The sequence below is a fragment of the Nuphar pumila genome, chromosome 2 (genome assembly GCF_984573655.1).
Source record: "Nuphar pumila chromosome 2, dmNupPumi1.hap1.1, whole genome shotgun sequence".
NCBI lineage: Eukaryota > Viridiplantae > Streptophyta > Magnoliopsida > Nymphaeales > Nymphaeaceae > Nuphar > Nuphar pumila.
In genome coordinates, this window is record NC_143250.1 from 10,169,180 (window position 1) to 10,189,427 (window position 20,248).

The 20,248-nt window shown below is 39.9% G+C and overlaps 1 protein-coding gene across 1 annotated transcript; it reads left to right on the forward strand.

The window, feature by feature from the left end:
- Window positions 1–1,650, forward strand: LOC149844720 (NAC domain-containing protein 19-like). The gene is made up of 3 exons (XM_089986085.1): window positions 1–192; window positions 1,024–1,328; window positions 1,396–1,650. The coding sequence occupies exons 1-3, from the start codon at window positions 12–14 to the stop codon at window positions 1,648–1,650; spliced, it is 741 nt and encodes a 246-aa protein (XP_089842211.1). The 5' UTR covers window positions 1–11.
- The last annotated feature ends 18,598 nt before the right edge of the window (window positions 1,651–20,248 follow it).

Here is a 20,248-nt window from a genome sequence, read left to right on the forward strand (position 1 = left end):
TTGCTGAAGAGATGGAGAAGAAAAAAGCGGTGGCTAAACAACCAAGGATAGGGTTCCGGTTCCTCCCCACTGATCAAGATTTGGTGGAGTACATCAACTCTAAAAGGAAGGCTGCTAATGATGACTCGTATGAGTTCAAAGACTTGATCGCCAGCGTCGACGTCTACTCCATGGCACCACCTCAACTCATAGGTCCTCTCTCTCTCTCTCTCATAAAATCTTGGTAGATGTTTATGCGATCTTGCGTATGCATCTTAGTGATCTTCCGTTCCCTTCTGCTGACGCTACCTCTCTTTTGCCGCAATCTGGTCAAATGACTTCTACGTGAGTGAGCCCGTTTTATGTGTCTGATGTTCTTCTCTTCTACTTTCTTTATTTGTTTTGGCTTTTGCTCTTGTTCAGTTCATGGGTTCAAGATTTTGTTGAATTTCTTCATGAGTGGTAATGTTGAATTTCTTTCGTCTCTCTCTCTCTTGCATGGACTATCACGTTGATTTTATTCAGTGGCATATCCAACCAAAGAAAGTGCGCCTTTATTTAGATTTTCATAGTTAAGCATATGGGTTACCCTAAGTTATTTTATCCAGATTCTCTTTTTTTTTATATGTAACTTTGATTTATTATCTAATAAAACTATTGTATACGGATGTTCAGTATGTATATATATGGAGATTCATAGTATGTTTAATCGGGCATGTAATAACTTATTTTTTCAAAATATTAAGAGACGAACCAGAGTTAGCAAAGCACCAACTATGGCTTCTGACAATGGATCTGATTATGACGATAGGTTCGGCATCAAATTTGAAATTTTAGGCTTTTAAAGAATTATGATTAACATAAAATAGCAAACCATTGTTTCAAGTATCAAATGTAAAGACAGTGTATGGGGAGGACGTGTGACTTAGTTCTTAGTTCTTGCAAAGTTTTCTTGACTGACTGAGTACAGAGAATGGGGAGGACGTGTGACTTAGTTCACCACCACATATTTTTTATGTGACTTTGTGACGATAATGAATACAGAGAAGGCAGTGTATGGGGAGGACGTGTGGTACTTCTTCACTCCAAGATCAAGAAAGTATAAGAATGGGAGCCGGCCAAGTCGGTTTGCGGGAGACGGCTACTGGAAAGCCACCAGTGCCGATAAGTACATACTTGACGAGAACGACCAAAAAATTGGATTAAAAAAGGTGCTTGTGTACTACCAAGGAAAGCCTCCCTGCAGCAACAAGACTAACTGGATCATGCACGAATTCCGGACCATCGATGATTCTGAAACGAACACAAATACATCCACCACTATTAAAAGGAAGGCTGGTGACATGATGGTGATCTCTCTCTCTCTCTCTCTCTCTCTTCTGTTTTTTAATAACTAATAAACGAATGTTGTTGCAGTTGGATGAATGTGTTCTATGCAAAGTGTATAAGAAAGAAGACAATGACAAGAGGGGTTGCAGAAAGAAGGTTGAGGATACAAAAACTTTAAAGAGAGAGGGTGCAAGTCAGACACCAAGGAAGAAACTGAAAGAAACACCTAAGCATGATATTCACAATCTTGGTGGTGTTCAAGCTCTTTCTATGAAGGCAATTGAGTCTTATCAACCACTTGCTTTCAAGGGTACCGAACATACTTCCGGGGCTCAGTCCTAGTGAGTAGATTTTCATTTTCCGAATCAGGCCTATTTGTCAAACAAAAGAAAATTTGTGCCTCAATTGTGTATAAGTTTTGTTTTCAAAGTAAGATATTTTAATATCTTGAAAACCACGTTATTTCACATTCTTTGATTTATCTGGAAGGTTTGCTAAGTCAATCTCAACATTCTGCCCAAAAGCTAGTGCTATCACTGTCTTCGTCCGACTTTTAAATGAAGGACGAGCTGTATGAACAAGTCTGAGAGATAAGAAGCAAGGACTATTTTCAGGAAAAAAATTCACTTAAAGGCCCATCCTTTGCCTGATATTTCAAAAAAAGTAATTATTTTGTTCTGAAAAGACATTACAAAAGGCCCAACTTTCATACAGTTAGGTAACAACCTTCTGATTTTTTTTTTTGAAAGAATATGGTAAGAACCTGAAGTTAATTTCATGGTCAAGATCCAACTAAAATATCATTTTTAGCATTTGGTTTAAAAAGCATGCTTTACCTAGGGGTGGCAAAACATGACACGACCCGCCAACCCGCCTCTTAGGCGGGTTCGGGTTGGGCTTAAGCCAAGCCGTTTAATAAACGGGTCGACCCGCCTAACCCATTTGTTAAATGAGTCGGGTTCGGGTTGGAGGTATGCCAACCCGGCTGACCCGTTTAATAAACGGGTTTGGCGGGCGGGTCGACCCGCCAACCCGCCTGCTACCTGCCAACCCGTTTTCCCGACCCAACCCATTTATTAAACGGGTTGGCGGGTCATGTCGGGTTACCCGTTTATTAAATGGGTCGGGTTAGTGTTTGCCACAGCCGACCCGTTTAATAAACGGGTCGGGTTTGGGTTGAGGTATGCTGACCTGCCAACCCGACCCGATTGCCACCCCTAGCTTTACCCATTTCATTATGCAATAAGAGCACTTTAGTAATTTATCATGCATAACTTATGGTTGAGGTGGTTACCCTCGTGAAGCTAGGGGTGGGCATCGGGCCGGCCTGGGCCCGTTTAGGGCTCGGCCTGCCGGCCTTTATAAGTACAGTCGGGCCCATTTATTAACATCTTGGATTTTGGCCCCATTCTTAATGGGTTTGGGTTTGAAGAGCAGCCTATGGCTCAGAGCATTGGCCCAACAGGCCAACGTGAACCGATCTGGGTCCAGTCTGGCCTGTCCCAAAAACCATTTGTAAATAGTAATAATTAATAAGTCCTAACTTTTCATGCACCCAATAAAATTAATATAATTAAATTAGATAAATAGTAATTGTTACCAAGTTCCAATGCAATACTTATTATTTAATTTTTAAAAATTAATAAATAATTCAGGCTCAGGCTGGCCCGATAGCCCGCGAGCCGACCCACATATATATATATATATATATATATATATATATATATATATATATATATATATATATATATATATATATATATATATATATATATATATATATATATATATATATATATAACGGGTCGGTTTTTGGCCCGGGCCTAAAACCTTAGCCCAAATCCGGCCCATGACACGCCGGGTCGGCTTGGCCCATCGTTCTACCTGGCTCGTTGCCCACCCCTACATGAGGCTAGGGATGACAGTGGACCGGGGGAAAGCAGGGCCCCACCCCGTTTGGATCGGGGATGAAGGTTATGAAACGGGGATGGAGGCGGAGACGAAGGTTAAAATCCATCCTCGTTTGGGGATGGAGGCGGGTATGAACTTACACTTTTCCCCGCCACGATCCCCTCCTAGCCCTGCCCCGCCCCGCCCCATCCCCATCCCTAGTCCTTCTAAAGGATGGCAATGGACTACGGGAACCCGCCCTGCCTCATCTCCGTTTGAACCGGGGATGGAGGACATGAAACGGGGATAAAGGCGGGGGTGGAGGTTAAAATCCATCCCCGTGCGGGGATGGAGGTTCTAATCTTGAGACGGGGCGGGGGTGAAGAACCTGCCCCTTTCCCCGGTCCATTGCCATCCCTACATGAGGCCACTATTTGATAGTTTAGTGTGCCGCTTCACCTGATCCACCCTCCATCTTCTTTTGGGCTCCACAGCTGATAGGTTGTGTATCCCATAGATGGAGGAAATCAGGTACAGTTGCACACTCAAAGTGTAAAATATGATTAAACCTGATCTGCCTTCTCCCAGACTTGAATCGTCCATTCCCCAGCAGAGTACCCACCCTTACCCAATTAAAACTCCCCTTCTCTGCTTTTGCCTTGCTGTAAAATGCACACTCCGATATCGAACTCGCAATGTCCTTCAACTTGGAATACTTTAAACTGACCCATCATTGTCAAGGCTCATTCACCGAACTGAGATTATATCCTAATCCTAAATATTATAAAAGCATAAGGGTCAGTATGTGCCAAAAATTATATGCATTATAAGTTTTCATACTCTCACCATGTATTGTAATAGTGTCATTAAAAATTTGGTTCTCACTTCATAAAGTTCTTTTTAAAAAATAACAAACTTTTAATACCATTTTGATGTAGAGTACCAGAATGAGATTAATACCATTTTGATCACCCAGGTTCTTTATACTATCTAATTATTCAGGAAATGAAGTTGTTTTAGCTATTTGCAGGCTGATGAATTTTGAATTGGCCTACCTTTTGATATGTTTATTCAAGTTTACATTATTTAGAGTTTAGACAACAGAAACGTGTGAAGTAATTAAGAAAAAGATTTATTTTTGGAAGAATGCAATAAGGCGGGACCAACAGAAACCTGGCAGTGGCACTTCGAGCAGCAAAAATACCTAATCTTGATTTACAAGCTTCTTGTAGAAACTACCGGATGCAGAAAAAGGTTACCAAGTTGTTGCTTGGTTATCATCATGAATTGGGCAATAAATGCTCCTCATATTTTGTCACCTTTGATGCCAATTGCTTTTTCTTCTGCACTCTCTTAGCGGTGATCACATGTACGCATTTTTTATGTACTTTTGTCAATCCATAAAAAGTTTTGTGCCTGACTTTCTGTGTATGTTATATGCCATCGGTGGACTCGTGGGAAAAGAGTTCATTTTTTATAATCAGGTAAACTTTGCAACCACATATATGTGTTTAGATGCACATGCATTTCTGCAAAACAGGGATAAAGTAAAAAATTTCATTGTGCAGAACAATGTGGGTTCCTTAACTTTCTGATTTGTCTCATTTTTATGGATGTATTACATCTGTTGCTAATTTGGGATTCTTATTGTTGTTTTTTCTCCTAACCAGGGAGTTCTAACGTAATTAGGGAATTGATGGTTGACTCCATATTTGTAATTTCTTATTTAGGCAGACTATATATATATATATATATATATATATATATATATATATATATATATATATATATATATATATATATATACAAAAACTTAATCCTTAGGCAAACCCATCATAGAAAAGGATTGCCCAATTGAGCAAACCAACCATTTACAAAAACCCCAGAAAGAAAACGAACACATTGCAAAACCCATGAACAAACCACATGCCAAGTGCCCAAAAATTCAAGCAATCACAGAAAATCACAAGAAAAAGAAGAAACAGATACACAACCAACCCAACGACCAAAAACCATCGATCCCTGTAAACCTCAAATCCAAAACCAAAGAACAAAATGCAGCACCCACCTCAATACAAGCAAATGGGTAGGCGCAGAACCTACAACAGAAACAATACCAATGAAAATGAAGTGAAATTTCTTCTGATTTTCCAGAAAGAATGGTTCCCTGTGTTTTCCCTTTGGTAAATTTTGATCCAGATTCTGACATACATACAGAAACCCAGGTTTGACAAATGAGAAACTCACAACCAAGATCATGAAGTTAGTAACTTTATCCCTTCCATAATAATCACAATCTTTCAACCATATGCATCTAATATTCAGCAATTTGCAAAGAGAACTGAACCAACAAATTGCATTTTTAATCATCATGGGCTATGAAAAGCCTAAGCTGCCAAAATCATAGGCGTTGATAGGTTGAGGAGAACACCGAGAACCCGCACATCTCTTCATGGCGTCTACAGGAACACATTTGCATTTCAGTTTTGATTTTGCTAATACGTCAACATTGGGTTATGGGCCCACGTATCGCGCATTCCATTGCACGTGTCGGTGCATCAACAATGTTCATTTGACACTAGTCGATGTCAGCATATTTTTTCTCTGCTTTCTCTGTATTCGAGCTCTCCAACAGATTTTCGTGTTGCTACCCCCTGCAAATCAAAAATCGCAAGGGGGAGTTTGGTCTCTCTTGGCTCCATTAGGAAAAAATGGTTTTTTGACGAAAGGGGGGAGACGAACGCTGGATTCGGACCTATCGGTGGCATTTTTGCCAGGGAGGTGAGGAGGCTGAAGTAAGCCGGCGCCGTTGGCTGCCAGAAGCCCACGCTATTTTTTAAGACCGATCGTCGAACTGTCAAAATCCCATATCCATTTTTTCTGTCAAAGAGGTTTCCGTCCATGGGCCGTCGATCGAGAAGGGGGGATGCTGCTGTCATCATCGGGCACACAGGGCATCCTCTGCATAGGGGAAGACCCGACCGATCGTGAGACCGTCATCGCCGGATCGTGTTGGCTGAAACCCCAAACCTTTGTGTATGTTGGGGTTTTCTGCCTTGGGTCCATCACAAGATCGGTTGGGATAGGATCCATGTCGCAGACGACCTTATAGTTTGGTCACCGGTGGTGACCACCTGCCCCGACGACAGATCTATAAAAAAAAAAACTTTTTACCTCCAATGGATTCAATAAAGCCCAGTGCGTGCGTGTAAAACTATAATGTTTTATTTCCTGCTGTTTTTCACTCTATTTTTTTTTTTTTGTGTTGTGGTTGCCTATGAAACCCCCTTTTATAGGCACAAAATGGGAACACTTGTGTAACCGTTCCCCTTGATTTTGTGCGGGTTTAACAGAAGGAGCATCTTTCATGGGGGAAAGTTACCCACATCATGGGTAACCACCACCAACGTGGTGGTTTATCCCAACATTCTTCCATTTGTTTTGGTGATAAACCTTTTTAACCAGAAAACCTTATGGGAATAACTTGATGAATAAATTGGCTTTTATGATCTATTCTATTGAACCTTAGTTGAATCTCTAATCCTAATGAGATTAACAACAACTATAATAAGACTAAAAAAAAATTGAAAGTGACCACTTTATTTATATGCATATGTCAAAAAGAGTTAAACAATCTCATCCTCAAGAGTATGTTCGGAATATAATTCTGGTGCTAGCCCTTTAGTAAGAGGATCAACGATCATCTCTTTGGTACCATTATTAACAATATACACTAGATGATTCTTCGTATTTTCTTTAACAACAAAATACTTCAACTTCATATGCTTGCACGATGTAGTACTTTTGTTGTTGTTCGAAAAAGACATTGCAGCATCATTATCACAATAGACCTTCAGTGACTTCCCAATGGAATTGACCACATTTAATTGTGATATGAAGTTCTTTAACCATATAGCCTGCAAAGTAGTCTCGTACAATGCTATGAATTTTGCCTCTATGGTGTGGGCAACAATGGTTGTTTGCTTCTCACTCCTCCAAGAGATTGCGCCCCCAGCAAATAAGAAGACGTACCCAGTAGTAGACTTTCTACTATCAAGGCATCCTTCTAAATCCGCATCTGAGTAGCCTATGACCTCAAGATCATCAGCTTTATGATACGTCAATATATAGTCTTTTGTTTCTTGCAAGTACTGCAAGACTTTCTTGACAGCCTTTCAATGGGGTAAACCAGGGTTAGGCTGAAATCTGCCAAGCACCCCTACTGTAAAAAAAATATCCGGTCGAGAACATATATGCGTGTACTGTAAGCAACCAACAACTGATGCATATGGATAAGCACTCATATGTGCTTTGTCAATATTGTTTTGTGGACAATCTTTTAGGCTCTACTTGTCACCTTTTGATATGGGTGTAGAACTAGGAGAACAATTCTCCATCTCATATCGATTTAACACCTTATCTATATCGGATCTCTAAGAGAGGCCTAGAAAACCTTTTGCTCTGTATTGACAGATCTCAATGCCAAGAACATAAGCAACCTCACCCATATCTTTTATATCAAAATGTGATGCAAGAAACTGTTTTGTTTCTTAAAGCAACTTTATATCGTTAGTTGCAAGTAAAATGTCATCCACATACAACATCAATATAATGAACTTACTCTCACTTTTCTTAAGATATATACATTGATCAATAATGTTTTCTGTAAACCCGAAAGTCACAATGACTTTGGAAAATTTAATATACCACTGTCGGGAGGCCTGTTTAAGTCTATATATTGATTTGTTGAACTTGTAAACCAGATGATCGTTTTCAGAGAAATCAAGAGGTTGTTTCATGTATACCTCTTTATTCCGATCCCCATTAAGGAACACTATTTTCACATCCATCTGATGTAGCTCTAAGTCATAATGAGCTACGAGGGTCAAAATTATCCTCATTGACTCCTTAGTTGAGAAAGGAAAAAATGTCTCATTATAGTCAATGCCCTCTATCCGAGTGAATCCTTTAACAACCAATCTTGCTTTATGTCTCTCTATGTTACCTTTAGAGTCCTTCTTGGTCTTAAAGACCCATTTATACACTACGGGCTTTACTCTCTTAGGTAACTCGACAAGATCCCACACTTGATTTTTAGCCATAGAGTCTAACTCTTCTTTCGTGGCTTCTATTCAGTGTGTAGATTGTTTGCTTTCTACAACTTCCATAAAAGTCAATGAGTCATCATCCATATCTATGAAATCACCAGACTTCTGAAGGTACACCACATAATTAGGATATATGGCAGATCTCCGAATCCTTGTGGATCTTCAAACATGTCATTTTGCAAGCTCAGATTGAACCTGATCATCTTGTTCGTGCTCTTTTGCATTATCCATAATAGGTTCACTTTGGATTTGTGCATTAACAACCGAATGATCAACCACATCATCATTAGGGATAATAATGCGGTATCTTTTGATGTTGTTCTTAACAGGTAATGAAATTGGAGCTTGTACTTCCTCAAAACCAAGGCTTTGAAGTGCACTTAATCCTACTGAACCATCTTCTAGGAATTTTGCCTTATCCGTTTCAATAATCTGTAGTGAGTGAGATGGGCAATAAAACTTGTACCCTTTTGATCTTTCTGAATAACCAATGAAATATTCACTGGTTGCTCTTGAATTAAAGGCTTTAATGTGGGGGTTATACAACTTAGCCTTTGCAGTACATCCCCATATGTACATATAAGACAGTGATGGTTTTCTACCTGTCTACAACTCATAAAGAGTTTTAGGCATAGATTTCGTAAGAACCTTATTTAAAATATGCACAGCAGTTCTTAAGGCTTCACCCCACAACATTATGGGAAGTGTTGAATAATTCAACATGGCCTTGACCATTTCTTGAAGCATACAATTTTTTATTTTAGTTACACCATTCTGATAGGTACTACTAGGCATGGTATATTGAGGCATAATGCCTTCCTCTTTGAGAAATCACACTAATGGTCCTTCCTTTTGCCCCATCTCAGTAAACCTATCATAATATTCTCCACCTCTATCAGACCTAACTATTTTAATAACTTTATCAGTTTGTTTCTCTACTTCTTTCTTAAATTTTTTAAACATCTGAAAAACATCAGATTTTTCAAAAATCAAGTATAGATACATATACTTTGAATAGTCGTCAATAAAGGTGATGAAATATTTTTTGCCTGTGTCACAGGGGGTAAACGGTCCACATACATCCGTATGGACTATCTCTAATATCTCACTACTGCGTTTGGTACCCTCTTTATATATGTTTATATGTTTAGCCTTTATGCAATCAACACATGGGTCATTGTCGGTAAAATCTAAAGATTTCAAGATCCTTTCATTTACAAGTCTTTTTATTCTCTTTTCAGAAATATAACCCAATCTTTGATTCCAAAGCATATAAGATTTATCATTTGTCAAGCTACGCTTATTTTCAACCAATGCGTATTCAGAAGTGAGAGACTTCTGAGTTTGAATCTTCACATTCAATCGATATAAACCATCATAAACTGATGCAAAACCAATTTCAATTGAATTTCTATAAATAAACAATTTTGAATTTTCAAACTTAAAACAATATCCAAATTTATCCAACTTCGAAATTGAAATTAAGTTTCTACTATACGATGGAATATAAAAGACATCATGAAGATCTAAAACTATGCCTGTATCTAGAGTAATCCTGCAGGTTTCAACATCCTTTATATGTGAACCTATCTTGTTTCTCGAATAGATGCGCTTCTCATGCATTGTTGGTTCCCTTCTGCTCAGAAACAATTGTAGATAGTTAAAAATATGAATGGAAGCACCAGAATCAATATACTAGCTATTTTTAGAAATTTATAATAAATTACATTCATGAAAAACAAATGACAAATTATCTCTCTTTTCCAACCACTTTTTGTACTTTATGCAATCTGCCTTCCTATGTCTCTTTTTCTTGCAAAAGAAACACTTTATGGGAGCAGAGTCGGATTGCTTGCTTTGGGATGACTTATCTTCAGTTGGCTTCTTCCTAGCATTTCTCTTAAATGCATTATTTCTTGGTCCTACCTTGGATGCATGAGAAACCATATGTGCACTCTGCACCTTCTCCCCTTTCAACCTCTTTCTTCTTTAACACACTTGGACATGAGTTCATTAAATGTTCATTCATCATTATGTGTGTTGTAAGAGATTTTGAAAGGTTCGTATTCCAAGGGTAAGGACATTAAAACTAAATGCACTAGGAAAGAATCAGAGATGGTGAGCTTCATGTCAATTAGCTAAGACGCTATGTTCCTTATTTCCAAAACGTGCTGGCGAATATTTTTTTATCCAGAATATTTCATAGTTATAAGTTTTGACATTAAGGTATTGGCGTTGGCCTTGTTTGAACTCACAAACTGTGCCTCAATGTCATTCAAGAATTCCTTCACTGTTCTGCATTGTGGGATAGCACTACGAATATGCTTAGCTACTTTATATTGCAAAAGCAACAAGCTAAGCCTATTCGAGCGCTCCCACTTCTCAAAAGCAATCTTTTGATCAGTAGTGCTTTGATCAGTGAGGGCAGTGGGTTCATCTATCCTTAGGGACAGATCTAAATCCATATACCCTAATGTAAAAAGAATAGTTTTTTTCCAATCACTAAAGTTAGATCTATCAAGAAAAGGTATAGAGCTTGAGTCATCTAAAATCACAGAACTAAAAACTGCATGACAAAAGACACGTATCAAGAAGCATTCGTACGAGACTAAAACTTTAATGGAAAAAGCAAAAGAATAAATACCTTTAATATGCTTATTTTCAGGCGAGTGAAGGGGGTCATAGGAATCCTACTTTGGTAAGAGCTTCGACACGCGAAACCACTTCGCCTACTGACCATATTCGGTAAAATGAAGGTTCTTGTAAAGTTAGACCATCAACACAAGGTACCTTTGGATATACATGTGTGATGTATCATGACACATTTACCTTATTCTACCCTACTTAAATTCCAAATACAATAAAACTACCTTTGAGTCGTTTATCGTTTCATGAATCTAAGTACAACAATAATATTGGCTAAAACTATATGATAGTATAAAATTTTGATAACATACGTGTATTCAATGACTTTGGTGACATGAATTCATTAAGTCATCTTGTTATCCTTGATGTCAATATTTAAACAATCATTCACGCATACATAATTATAAATAAATGCATGAACTATAACCCAAGCCAAACTTAAATGGGTAAAACCCTGGGTCCTCAAGCAGGAACCGATTTGAAAGCACTCTGAACCAGTCTGAAACAGCCCCAAACCGGTTAACCAAAGGTCTGAACTGGTTCTGAACCTTATGAACCAGTGTCTAGTATGAACAAAAGTTCATAAAAAACCTATAACTGTATGCCAAAACTCCTGTATTTTCTTATATTTAAGAAAATAGGGTCGTAGCATCTCAGAATCAGTGAGAAAATGGAAGGAACCGGTCAAAAACAACTTTGAATCGATCCCGGAAGGGGCCAAATCAGTCCCTGATCCGGTTCATGCCAAATAGTGCCTGGACCCTGCTGGATCCGGGTCAGAATCGATTCAAATTGGATCCAAGCTAGACCTGACTTTGAATTGGATCCGGGTGAGACCCGGTAACAACTGGATCCAGGCCGGACCCGGTATAAACCGGATTCGGATCGGACCCGGGGTTTAACCGGATTCGGGTTACACTCGAGGTTTAGCTGGATTCAAGCCAGACCTAGTTATAACCGGATCCGGGTATGACCCAGGGTTTAACTGGATCTGGGCCAGACCCGGTTATAACCGGGTATGGGTCTGACCTGGGGTTTAACTGGATCCAGGCTAGACCCGGTTATAACCGGGTCTAGGTCTGCCTCGGGGTTTAACTGGATCCGGGCCAGACCTGGTAATAACCAGATCCAGGTCTGACCAGGGGTTTAACCTGATTCGGGTCGGAACAGAGCGGGTCCCCACCCAAATCCCGGATCTGATCCATATAATTTTATGGATCGGATTCGGTTGGGGCGGGTCTGGTTCAGAGATTGAGAACCCAACCCGAAAACTCTTTAAAAAGGGGACTAAAACACGAAATAGGGTTTTCAAGCCCTATTTTATTTTTCTTCTCCAATTTGCAGAGGAAGAACGCCACTGTCAGCTCCGGCGGTTCGGCAATCCCACGATTGTCGGTGATCCGTAAGGCAACCGGTGGAGTCCCCCCACCGTTAGTGACCCAACGGTCATTTTCTTTAGACGGTGGGGCAAAATCCACCATTGATGTTGGTTGTCGAGCTCCGACGATTTTGATAGTCGTCAGCGGAAGCGGAGTCAGCTCTGCAACACCCAGATGGAGAAAAAGAAGGCCACGGGCAACCGATGCACCCGACCCGACAGCAAACCCCCAAAAGTTGAGGTAAGCCGATCAAAAGTCACTTTTTTTTACTCTGTTGCCCTACGACGACACCGTGTCGCCCCACGATGACCTGCTATCGTCAGCCTACAACGTCGCCTCATGACGACTCCGCTCTGCCAAAAAACACGGTCACCCAATGGCGACAATTGTTAGAAAAACAAAATACACCATCAAACCCTCGCAGCAAAGGTGTGGTGTGGGACCATAACCCAATGTTGGGTCGCTGGTCCGGCAAAACGCATTGCCTCCTCTAAAAGGCGGTGGCCCTGCGTAAAGACAGAAAACACAGAGCACCACTCTGTTAAACAGAACAAAAATACAGGGGAGGACTGCGTACCTGAGGCAACCATTGACGGTCTGCTGCGCTTGCCGGAAAACGGAGGCCGGCTGGTGCTGAGGAAGATGATGGCGGTTGAGGACAAAGGGGGTTCTCTCTGCTCAGCCGAGTTGCAGCCCCCACAAGCGCAGGCTTCCGAAACGCAACTAGTGAGTCGACCTTTTCCCTTCACCCGTATGGAAAAAACACCGAATGAAGGTAAAATTGTAATGTTTTATTTCCTTCTGTTTTTCACTCTGTTTTTTTTTTTTCGTGTTGGGGTTGCTCATGAAACCCTCTTTTATAGGCACAAAATGGGAACGGTTGTGTAACCGTTCCCCCTGATTTTGTGCGGGTTTAACGGAAGGAGCATCTTACGTGGGGGAGCGTTACCCACATCGTGGGTAACCACCACCAACGTGGTGGTTTATCCCAACACCTTTTGCTTATCCATGCAGTCTTGGCTGAGGGGACTGTTGAGTTTAGGGGGACCATCGTGTTGTTTTCTGTTGTAGCCAGTCACTGCTCTCCATTGTATCATGAGTGTTGATTTTTTGGGGAAGATGGTCTGGGAACTTTTGGCATTTGAATGCATGTCTCCCTTGGAACTTGAAATTTAGTTGTACTTTCATGTAGTTTTGTTGTTAAGAAATATTTATCATTTTGGATCAGAATGATAAGTGAGTCTTTTCTAATTCCAAGATTTTTCTTTTGCTTGTACAAAATATCGAATTGTTGTCTCAATGCATTACAAATCTTTTCGTCTTATTATCTTCATTGTTATTGAAGCATACATGTTAAAATTCTCAGATGAAGGCAATGGCATACTGGAAGTTTTCAATCTTAGTCAAAGATTGCTTGCTTTATGCTTTTCCTTTATGGGGCTAGCCGTTAGGCTACCTTTATTTTTCTTGCATGGCATGTGTCAGAGAAAGGGTGGCGTAGTGGAATTGATAAGTCATTATATGTTGATCTTTGTATCTGTTAGAGAAATTTGGCTGTGGATGAATGTGTATCGACTCCTGTTCATGGTTTCAAGTTGGTATTTTCAGGTCTGTTTATTGTTTCTGGACATTATTTTGCTTACGTATGTATATTGATATTTGTAACGACATGATATTATCCATTTTTTGTTTTTCTGTTGTCTTTCAATCTTCTTAACATATTTGAAATTGCAGCTTTTAGCATCTTTTGGAGACTTTGCAAAATTGTAGTGCAGAATTATTTACTGAATGAGATTTTATTTTCTGTTTTCACTGTCAAAATGCATAGAATCAAATATCATGGTTGGATGGTAAGACCATTGCATGTTAGTGAGGATCTTGGGTTTTCTATTCCTCATGTGAAGCTGAAAAAGAAAAGCTATCACTCTTAGCATGCCCTTCTTTTTTTGTGTTTTTCCTAAGACACCTTGATTCATGAATGTTATAACAGCCCATCATATAATTCAATTTTGCAACAAGGTTTTATATAACAGTTTTTAAATGTCTGTTATATGCATAAAGGATTGATTATACACAATGCCATTACTATATTATAACTTTTTTCTATTAAAAGATTTTACTGGTGCACTAAATAAGTGCGACAGTAAAAACACTTCTATTGAATAACATTTTTACTGGTGCTTAAAGTGCGCCAGTGAAACTTACTTTTACTGACGCTAGAATAGCACTGGTAAGAGTTTTACCGGCACAGCCTACACCGGCAAATCTACTGGCACTTTGTGTGCACGCCAGTAAAAATATATTACTGGCACACTATTTTAGCACCAGTAAAAGCCTGATTTTCAAAAGCAAAAGCACATGCAAATGCATGCTTTTTTATGACAAAGAACCCTCCCCAAGAACTGGGTCACTTAATTGGCCCACTCCCCGCGCGAGGTAAATACCGGGTGGGGTCTAACTAGCACCGGAAGGCGTCACCTCTTATGATGTCTTTAGCACATTTAAACCCATTCATCCAAGTACTTCATGGTTTTGTTTCATTTAAGTGATCCTTATCATCTCTAAGACCAAAGTGGACCAGTTTGTTTTCTGATGAAGTATATGCCTACCTCTTGTACATCCCATTTCTTGGCATCCATGCTCTAGGGTACAATGCTGCCCACTGCTGTTTGAGCATAGCAGATCCAGTATTTTTTTATTTTTTTACCAATTTATTACTCGAAGAAATCGCATTTGGGATCATCAAATACCTGCTTGCACTGGCTCAACCTGCCATACCTAAGGTCGCCATCCTACAGAAGTAAAACTCCCAAGCTCGGACCCTTATCCCCAGGGCTTATACTGGAAGTCAGCTTGCTCAAGGGGGTGACACCCACAAGAATCAAACCTTGGACAGCCTGGGCTCAACCTCACTACGCCAACCCCGTTGGAGCTTGAGCAGATCCAGAACTTAGGCAAAGTACTTGGGTCAATACTCAGTCAGCCCACTGGAATGGTAACGTTCTGAGGCTGGGACCTACAGTCAACCGTCCCCTAGGACGGTGATCAGTCAGAGGGGACCCCCTTCTAACTGACCTAGGATGCGTGGAACCATGTAGTGGGCTTAGTACAGATCCCTCATGTTGAATCAAGCTACGATTCAAACAAAGCGAAAAAATATTCAACAAAAAAATAAAATAAAAAACAAGAGAGAAAGAATGCCCAGATATGATAGCTCCAGTAAACGACCGACCAACACAACAAGGGTTCGTTCTTCTCTAATTTCTCAGTTCACACATGAACCGTTCACAGTCGACTTACAACCAAACAGGATCCAAGTAGCTCACGCACAAGGTGGCCTCAAATACCACGATAGAAAGTGAGGAAATGATCATTCACACCTAGGGTTGTTCCATCTTTGCAAAAACATGTTGGTTGTCATTTTTTTCTTAGGGTTCTTTTAGGAAAAAGAATAAAAAACACAAGGAGAAGGAGGGCTAAGGTAGCCACTCCCCTAGGTTCAATGGGACAGGTTTTCCACAGCCCATTTGGGGCTAATAGAATGACTGCCCTTTTTTGTTTCAATGGGAGAGGAGCCACCACTCATTGGACTTATAAGTGTTGCTGCTCTTTGGGTCCAATTGGAGATGACCCACCTCCTACAAGCCCAATAGACCCATCCACCCCTTCTCTAGCCAGTGGGACTACTTGAATCCAAAATTTTGAATTTACAGATTCAGACCTCACCAAAGAAGATTCAAACCCAAAATATGAATATCCAAGAACTATAAAAAGAAAATAAAAACTATTCAAAATACTCCTTAATGCTAATGGATCTAGATCCTAACAGGCTATTGGATCTAGATCCAAATTCGAATATTTAATCAAATTCAGAAAATCTTAAAAATAAAAAATAGAATTAAAAACAAATCCTAAATGCTAATTCATCATATTTTCGGATAAAAATTAATTAATTCTAAAAATTTTCTGAAAGTTTACAAAAAAAAATAAAAATTTCTCATATGAAGTCTAAGATGTAGCGAATTCCCACATTCAGATTCGATAACATTTTTTCTGAATGCGGGTTCAGATGCGCTGCATCAGGGAAACAGGTTGAGTCGCTGGTGGTTCGGTTCAGTTTGCCTTTTGCCATGAATTCATTAGTGTTCGGTTCATATAACTAACAAGCTGAGCCACATGTAGCTCGTTAACCAAAAATGAGTCAAGTACGAACAAAGGATGCTCGGCTCGGTTCAGCTCATGTAATCTCCTAAGAATATCAGATATATAGGATTTTAGTTTAATATCTATCTCATGGTGTTTTGTCCTACTGGTGAAGACATATGACGTGTAAGAGGTCTTCAGTTCAAATACCATCTCGTTGTCAATGTTAAAATTCATGTTTTTTTTAATAAAACTATAGAAAAGCTATTGTATATGGATGTTCAGTATATATATATATATATATGGAGATTCATAATATGTTTAATCGGGCATATAATAACTTATTTTTTCAAAAATATTAAGAGACGAACCAGAGTTAGCAAAGCACTAACTCTGGCTTCTGACAATGTATCTGATTATGACGATAGGTTCGGCATCAAATTTGAAATTCTTGGCTTTTAAAGAATTATGATTAACATAAAATAGCAAACCATTGTTTCAAGTATCAAATGTAAAGACATGCTTCTTTTACTAATAAAAGTTGAAGATAAATTTAAGAAAAGCTGCCTAATTTTTATTGTTTATTTACAAGAACCTGCCCAACATTTGTGTTATTACCTATTGCAAACATCAGTTATTAGTGGCTGATATCATTTCTATTCCTATTAGGAGTCTTAATTAATAAGCCTTCTAAGGAGTCCCTTTTATCTCTCCCTCTCTCTCTCTCTATATAGCTGCCTGCCTCAAAGAAGTTCAGTCTTTCTGCCTTTTCCGAAGAACTTCTTGGAGAGTTTTGCCTGAGGAGTCCCTTCTCTCTCTCTCTCTCTAGCTGCCTCAAAGAAGTTCAATCTTTCTCCCTTTTTTGGAGAATTTGTTGCAGAGTTTTGCTGAAGAGATGGAGAAGAAAAAAGCGGTGGCTAAACAACCAAGGATAGGGTTCCGGTTCCTCCCCACTGATCAAGATTTGGTGGAGTACATCAACTCTAAAAGGAAGGCTGCTAATGATGACTCGTATGAGTTCAAAGACTTGATCGCCAGCGTCGACGTCTACTCCATGGCACCACCTCAACTCATAGGTCCTCTCTCTCTCTCTCTCATAAAATCTTGGTAGATGTTTATGCGATCTTGCGTATGCATCTTAGTGATCTTCCGTTCCCTTCTGCTGACGCTACCTCTCTTTTGCCGCAATCTGGTCAAATGACTTCTACGTGAGTGAGCCCGTTTTATGTGTCTGATGTTCTTCTCTTCTACTTTCTTTATTTGTTTTGGCTTTTGCTCTTGTTCAGTTCATGGGTTCAAGATTTTGTTGAATTTCTTCATGAGTGGTAATGTTGAATTTCTTTCGTCTCTCTCTCTCTTGCATGGACTATCACGTTGATTTTATTCAGTGGCATATCCAACCAAAGAAAGTGCGCCTTTATTTAGATTTTCATAGTTAAGCATATGGGTTACCCTAAGTTATTTTATCCAGATTCTCTTTTTTTTTATATGTAACTTTGATTTATTATCTAATAAAACTATTGTATACGGATGTTCAGTATGTATATATATGGAGATTCATAGTATGTTTAATCGGGCATGTAATAACTTATTTTTTCAAAATATTAAGAGACGAACCAGAGTTAGCAAAGCACCAACTATGGCTTCTGACAATGGATCTGATTATGACGATAGGTTCGGCATCAAATTTGAAATTTTAGGCTTTTAAAGAATTATGATTAACATAAAATAGCAAACCATTGTTTCAAGTATCAAATGTAAAGACAGTGTATGGGGAGGACGTGTGACTTAGTTCTTAGTTCTTGCAAAGTTTTCTTGACTGACTGAGTACAGAGAATGGGGAGGACGTGTGACTTAGTTCACCACCACATATTTTTTATGTGACTTTGTGACGATAATGAATACAGAGAAGGCAGTGTATGGGGAGGACGTGTGGTACTTCTTCACTCCAAGATCAAGAAAGTATAAGAATGGGAGCCGGCCAAGTCGGTTTGCGGGAGACGGCTACTGGAAAGCCACCAGTGCCGATAAGTACATACTTGACGAGAACGACCAAAAAATTGGATTAAAAAAGGTGCTTGTGTACTACCAAGGAAAGCCTCCCTGCAGCAACAAGACTAACTGGATCATGCACGAATTCCGGACCATCGATGATTCTGAAACGAACACAAATACATCCACCACTATTAAAAGGAAGGCTGGTGACATGATGGTGATCTCTCTCTCTCTCTCTCTCTCTCTTCTGTTTTTTAATAACTAATAAACGAATGTTGTTGCAGTTGGATGAATGTGTTCTATGCAAAGTGTATAAGAAAGAAGACAATGACAAGAGGGGTTGCAGAAAGAAGGTTGAGGATACAAAAACTTTAAAGAGAGAGGGTGCAAGTCAGACACCAAGGAAGAAACTGAAAGAAACACCTAAGCATGATATTCACAATCTTGGTGGTGTTCAAGCTCTTTCTATGAAGGCAATTGAGTCTTATCAACCACTTGCTTTCAAGGGTACCGAACATACTTCCGGGGCTCAGTGTTTGCCTAACCAACATTTGACAATGCCTGGGTCACCCATGGAAGCAACAACTAACGGTTCATGGTACTATGACACACCTTCAACAAGCACCCAACCAATCCCAGCAGCATCATACATTCAACAAAGCCTAGTGCAGTCAAATGTCGAGGTAGACCCCTTTGCACCAAGCCCGCGAGCATCATACATTCAACAAAGCCTAGTGCGGTCAAATGCTGAGGTAGACCCCTTTGCACCAAGCCCACGAGCATCATACATTCAACAAAGCCTAGTGCGGTCAAATGCTGAGGTAGACCCCTTTGCACCAAGCCCGCGAGCATCATACATTCAACAAAGCCTAGTGCGGTCAAATGCTGAGGTAGACCCCTTTGCACCAAGCCCACGAGCATCATACATTCAACAAAGCCTAGTGCGGTCAAATGCTGAGGTAGACCCCTTTGCACCAAGCCCGCGAGCATCATACATTCAACAAAGCCTAGTGCGGTCAAATGCTGAGGTAGACCCCTTTGCACCAAGCCCGCGAGCATCATACATTCAACAAAGCCTAGTGCGGTCAAATGCTGAGGTAGACCCCTTTGCACCAAGCCCACGAGCATCATACATTCAACAAAGCCTAGTGCGGTCAAATGCTGAGGTAGACCCCTTTGCACCAAGCCCACGAGCATCATACATTCAACAAAGCCTAGTGCGGTCAAATGCAGAGGTAGACCCCCTTGCACCAAGCCCACGAGCACCATACATTCAACAAAGCCAAGTGTCGTCAAATGTTGAGGTAGACCCCTTTGCACCAGGCTCACTTGCATCAAGTCATGGGCCGCATTTTTTCACCCTGAGTGACATGCCTGAACAACCTGGTGGGAATACTGAGCCAAGCTACCTGACTGGACTGGATCCATGTCGTCATCAAGATTTTTTTTACTGCTTTAAATGCATTTATCGTTATTTCAACTGGGTCAATCCTTAAATATTTTCTTTCTTTGTTTACTACTTGAATTTCACATGATTTAATTTAAATCTTACTAGTTTCTCCTGTAGCATGATTTCATTTTTATTGTTTAATCATTGTTTAACGATGCTTGTTACAAGTAATTGTTTAATCGTATAGGCGGTATATATTTTAATTATTTAGCCATTTTTATCAATTTAACTATAATATGTTGATTCATTAGCTAATGATATGCCTCATGGCACATCTGTCTGGATGTGTGTGTGCATACTGGGCGTATGGGCCTGTGGGTGTATGTGTA

Excerpts from the sequence above, each read along its gene's own strand:
- LOC149844720 (XM_089986085.1), top strand. The coding sequence starts at position 12 with ATGGAGAAGAAAAAAGCGGTGGCTAAACAACCAAGGATAGGGTTCCGG. Across the intron at positions 193-1,023 it reads GGCACCACCTCAACTCATAG|AGAAGGCAGTGTATGGGGAG; the intron begins GTCCTCTCTCTC and ends TAATGAATACAG. Across the intron at positions 1,329-1,395 it reads GGAAGGCTGGTGACATGATG|TTGGATGAATGTGTTCTATG; the intron begins GTGATCTCTCTC and ends ATGTTGTTGCAG.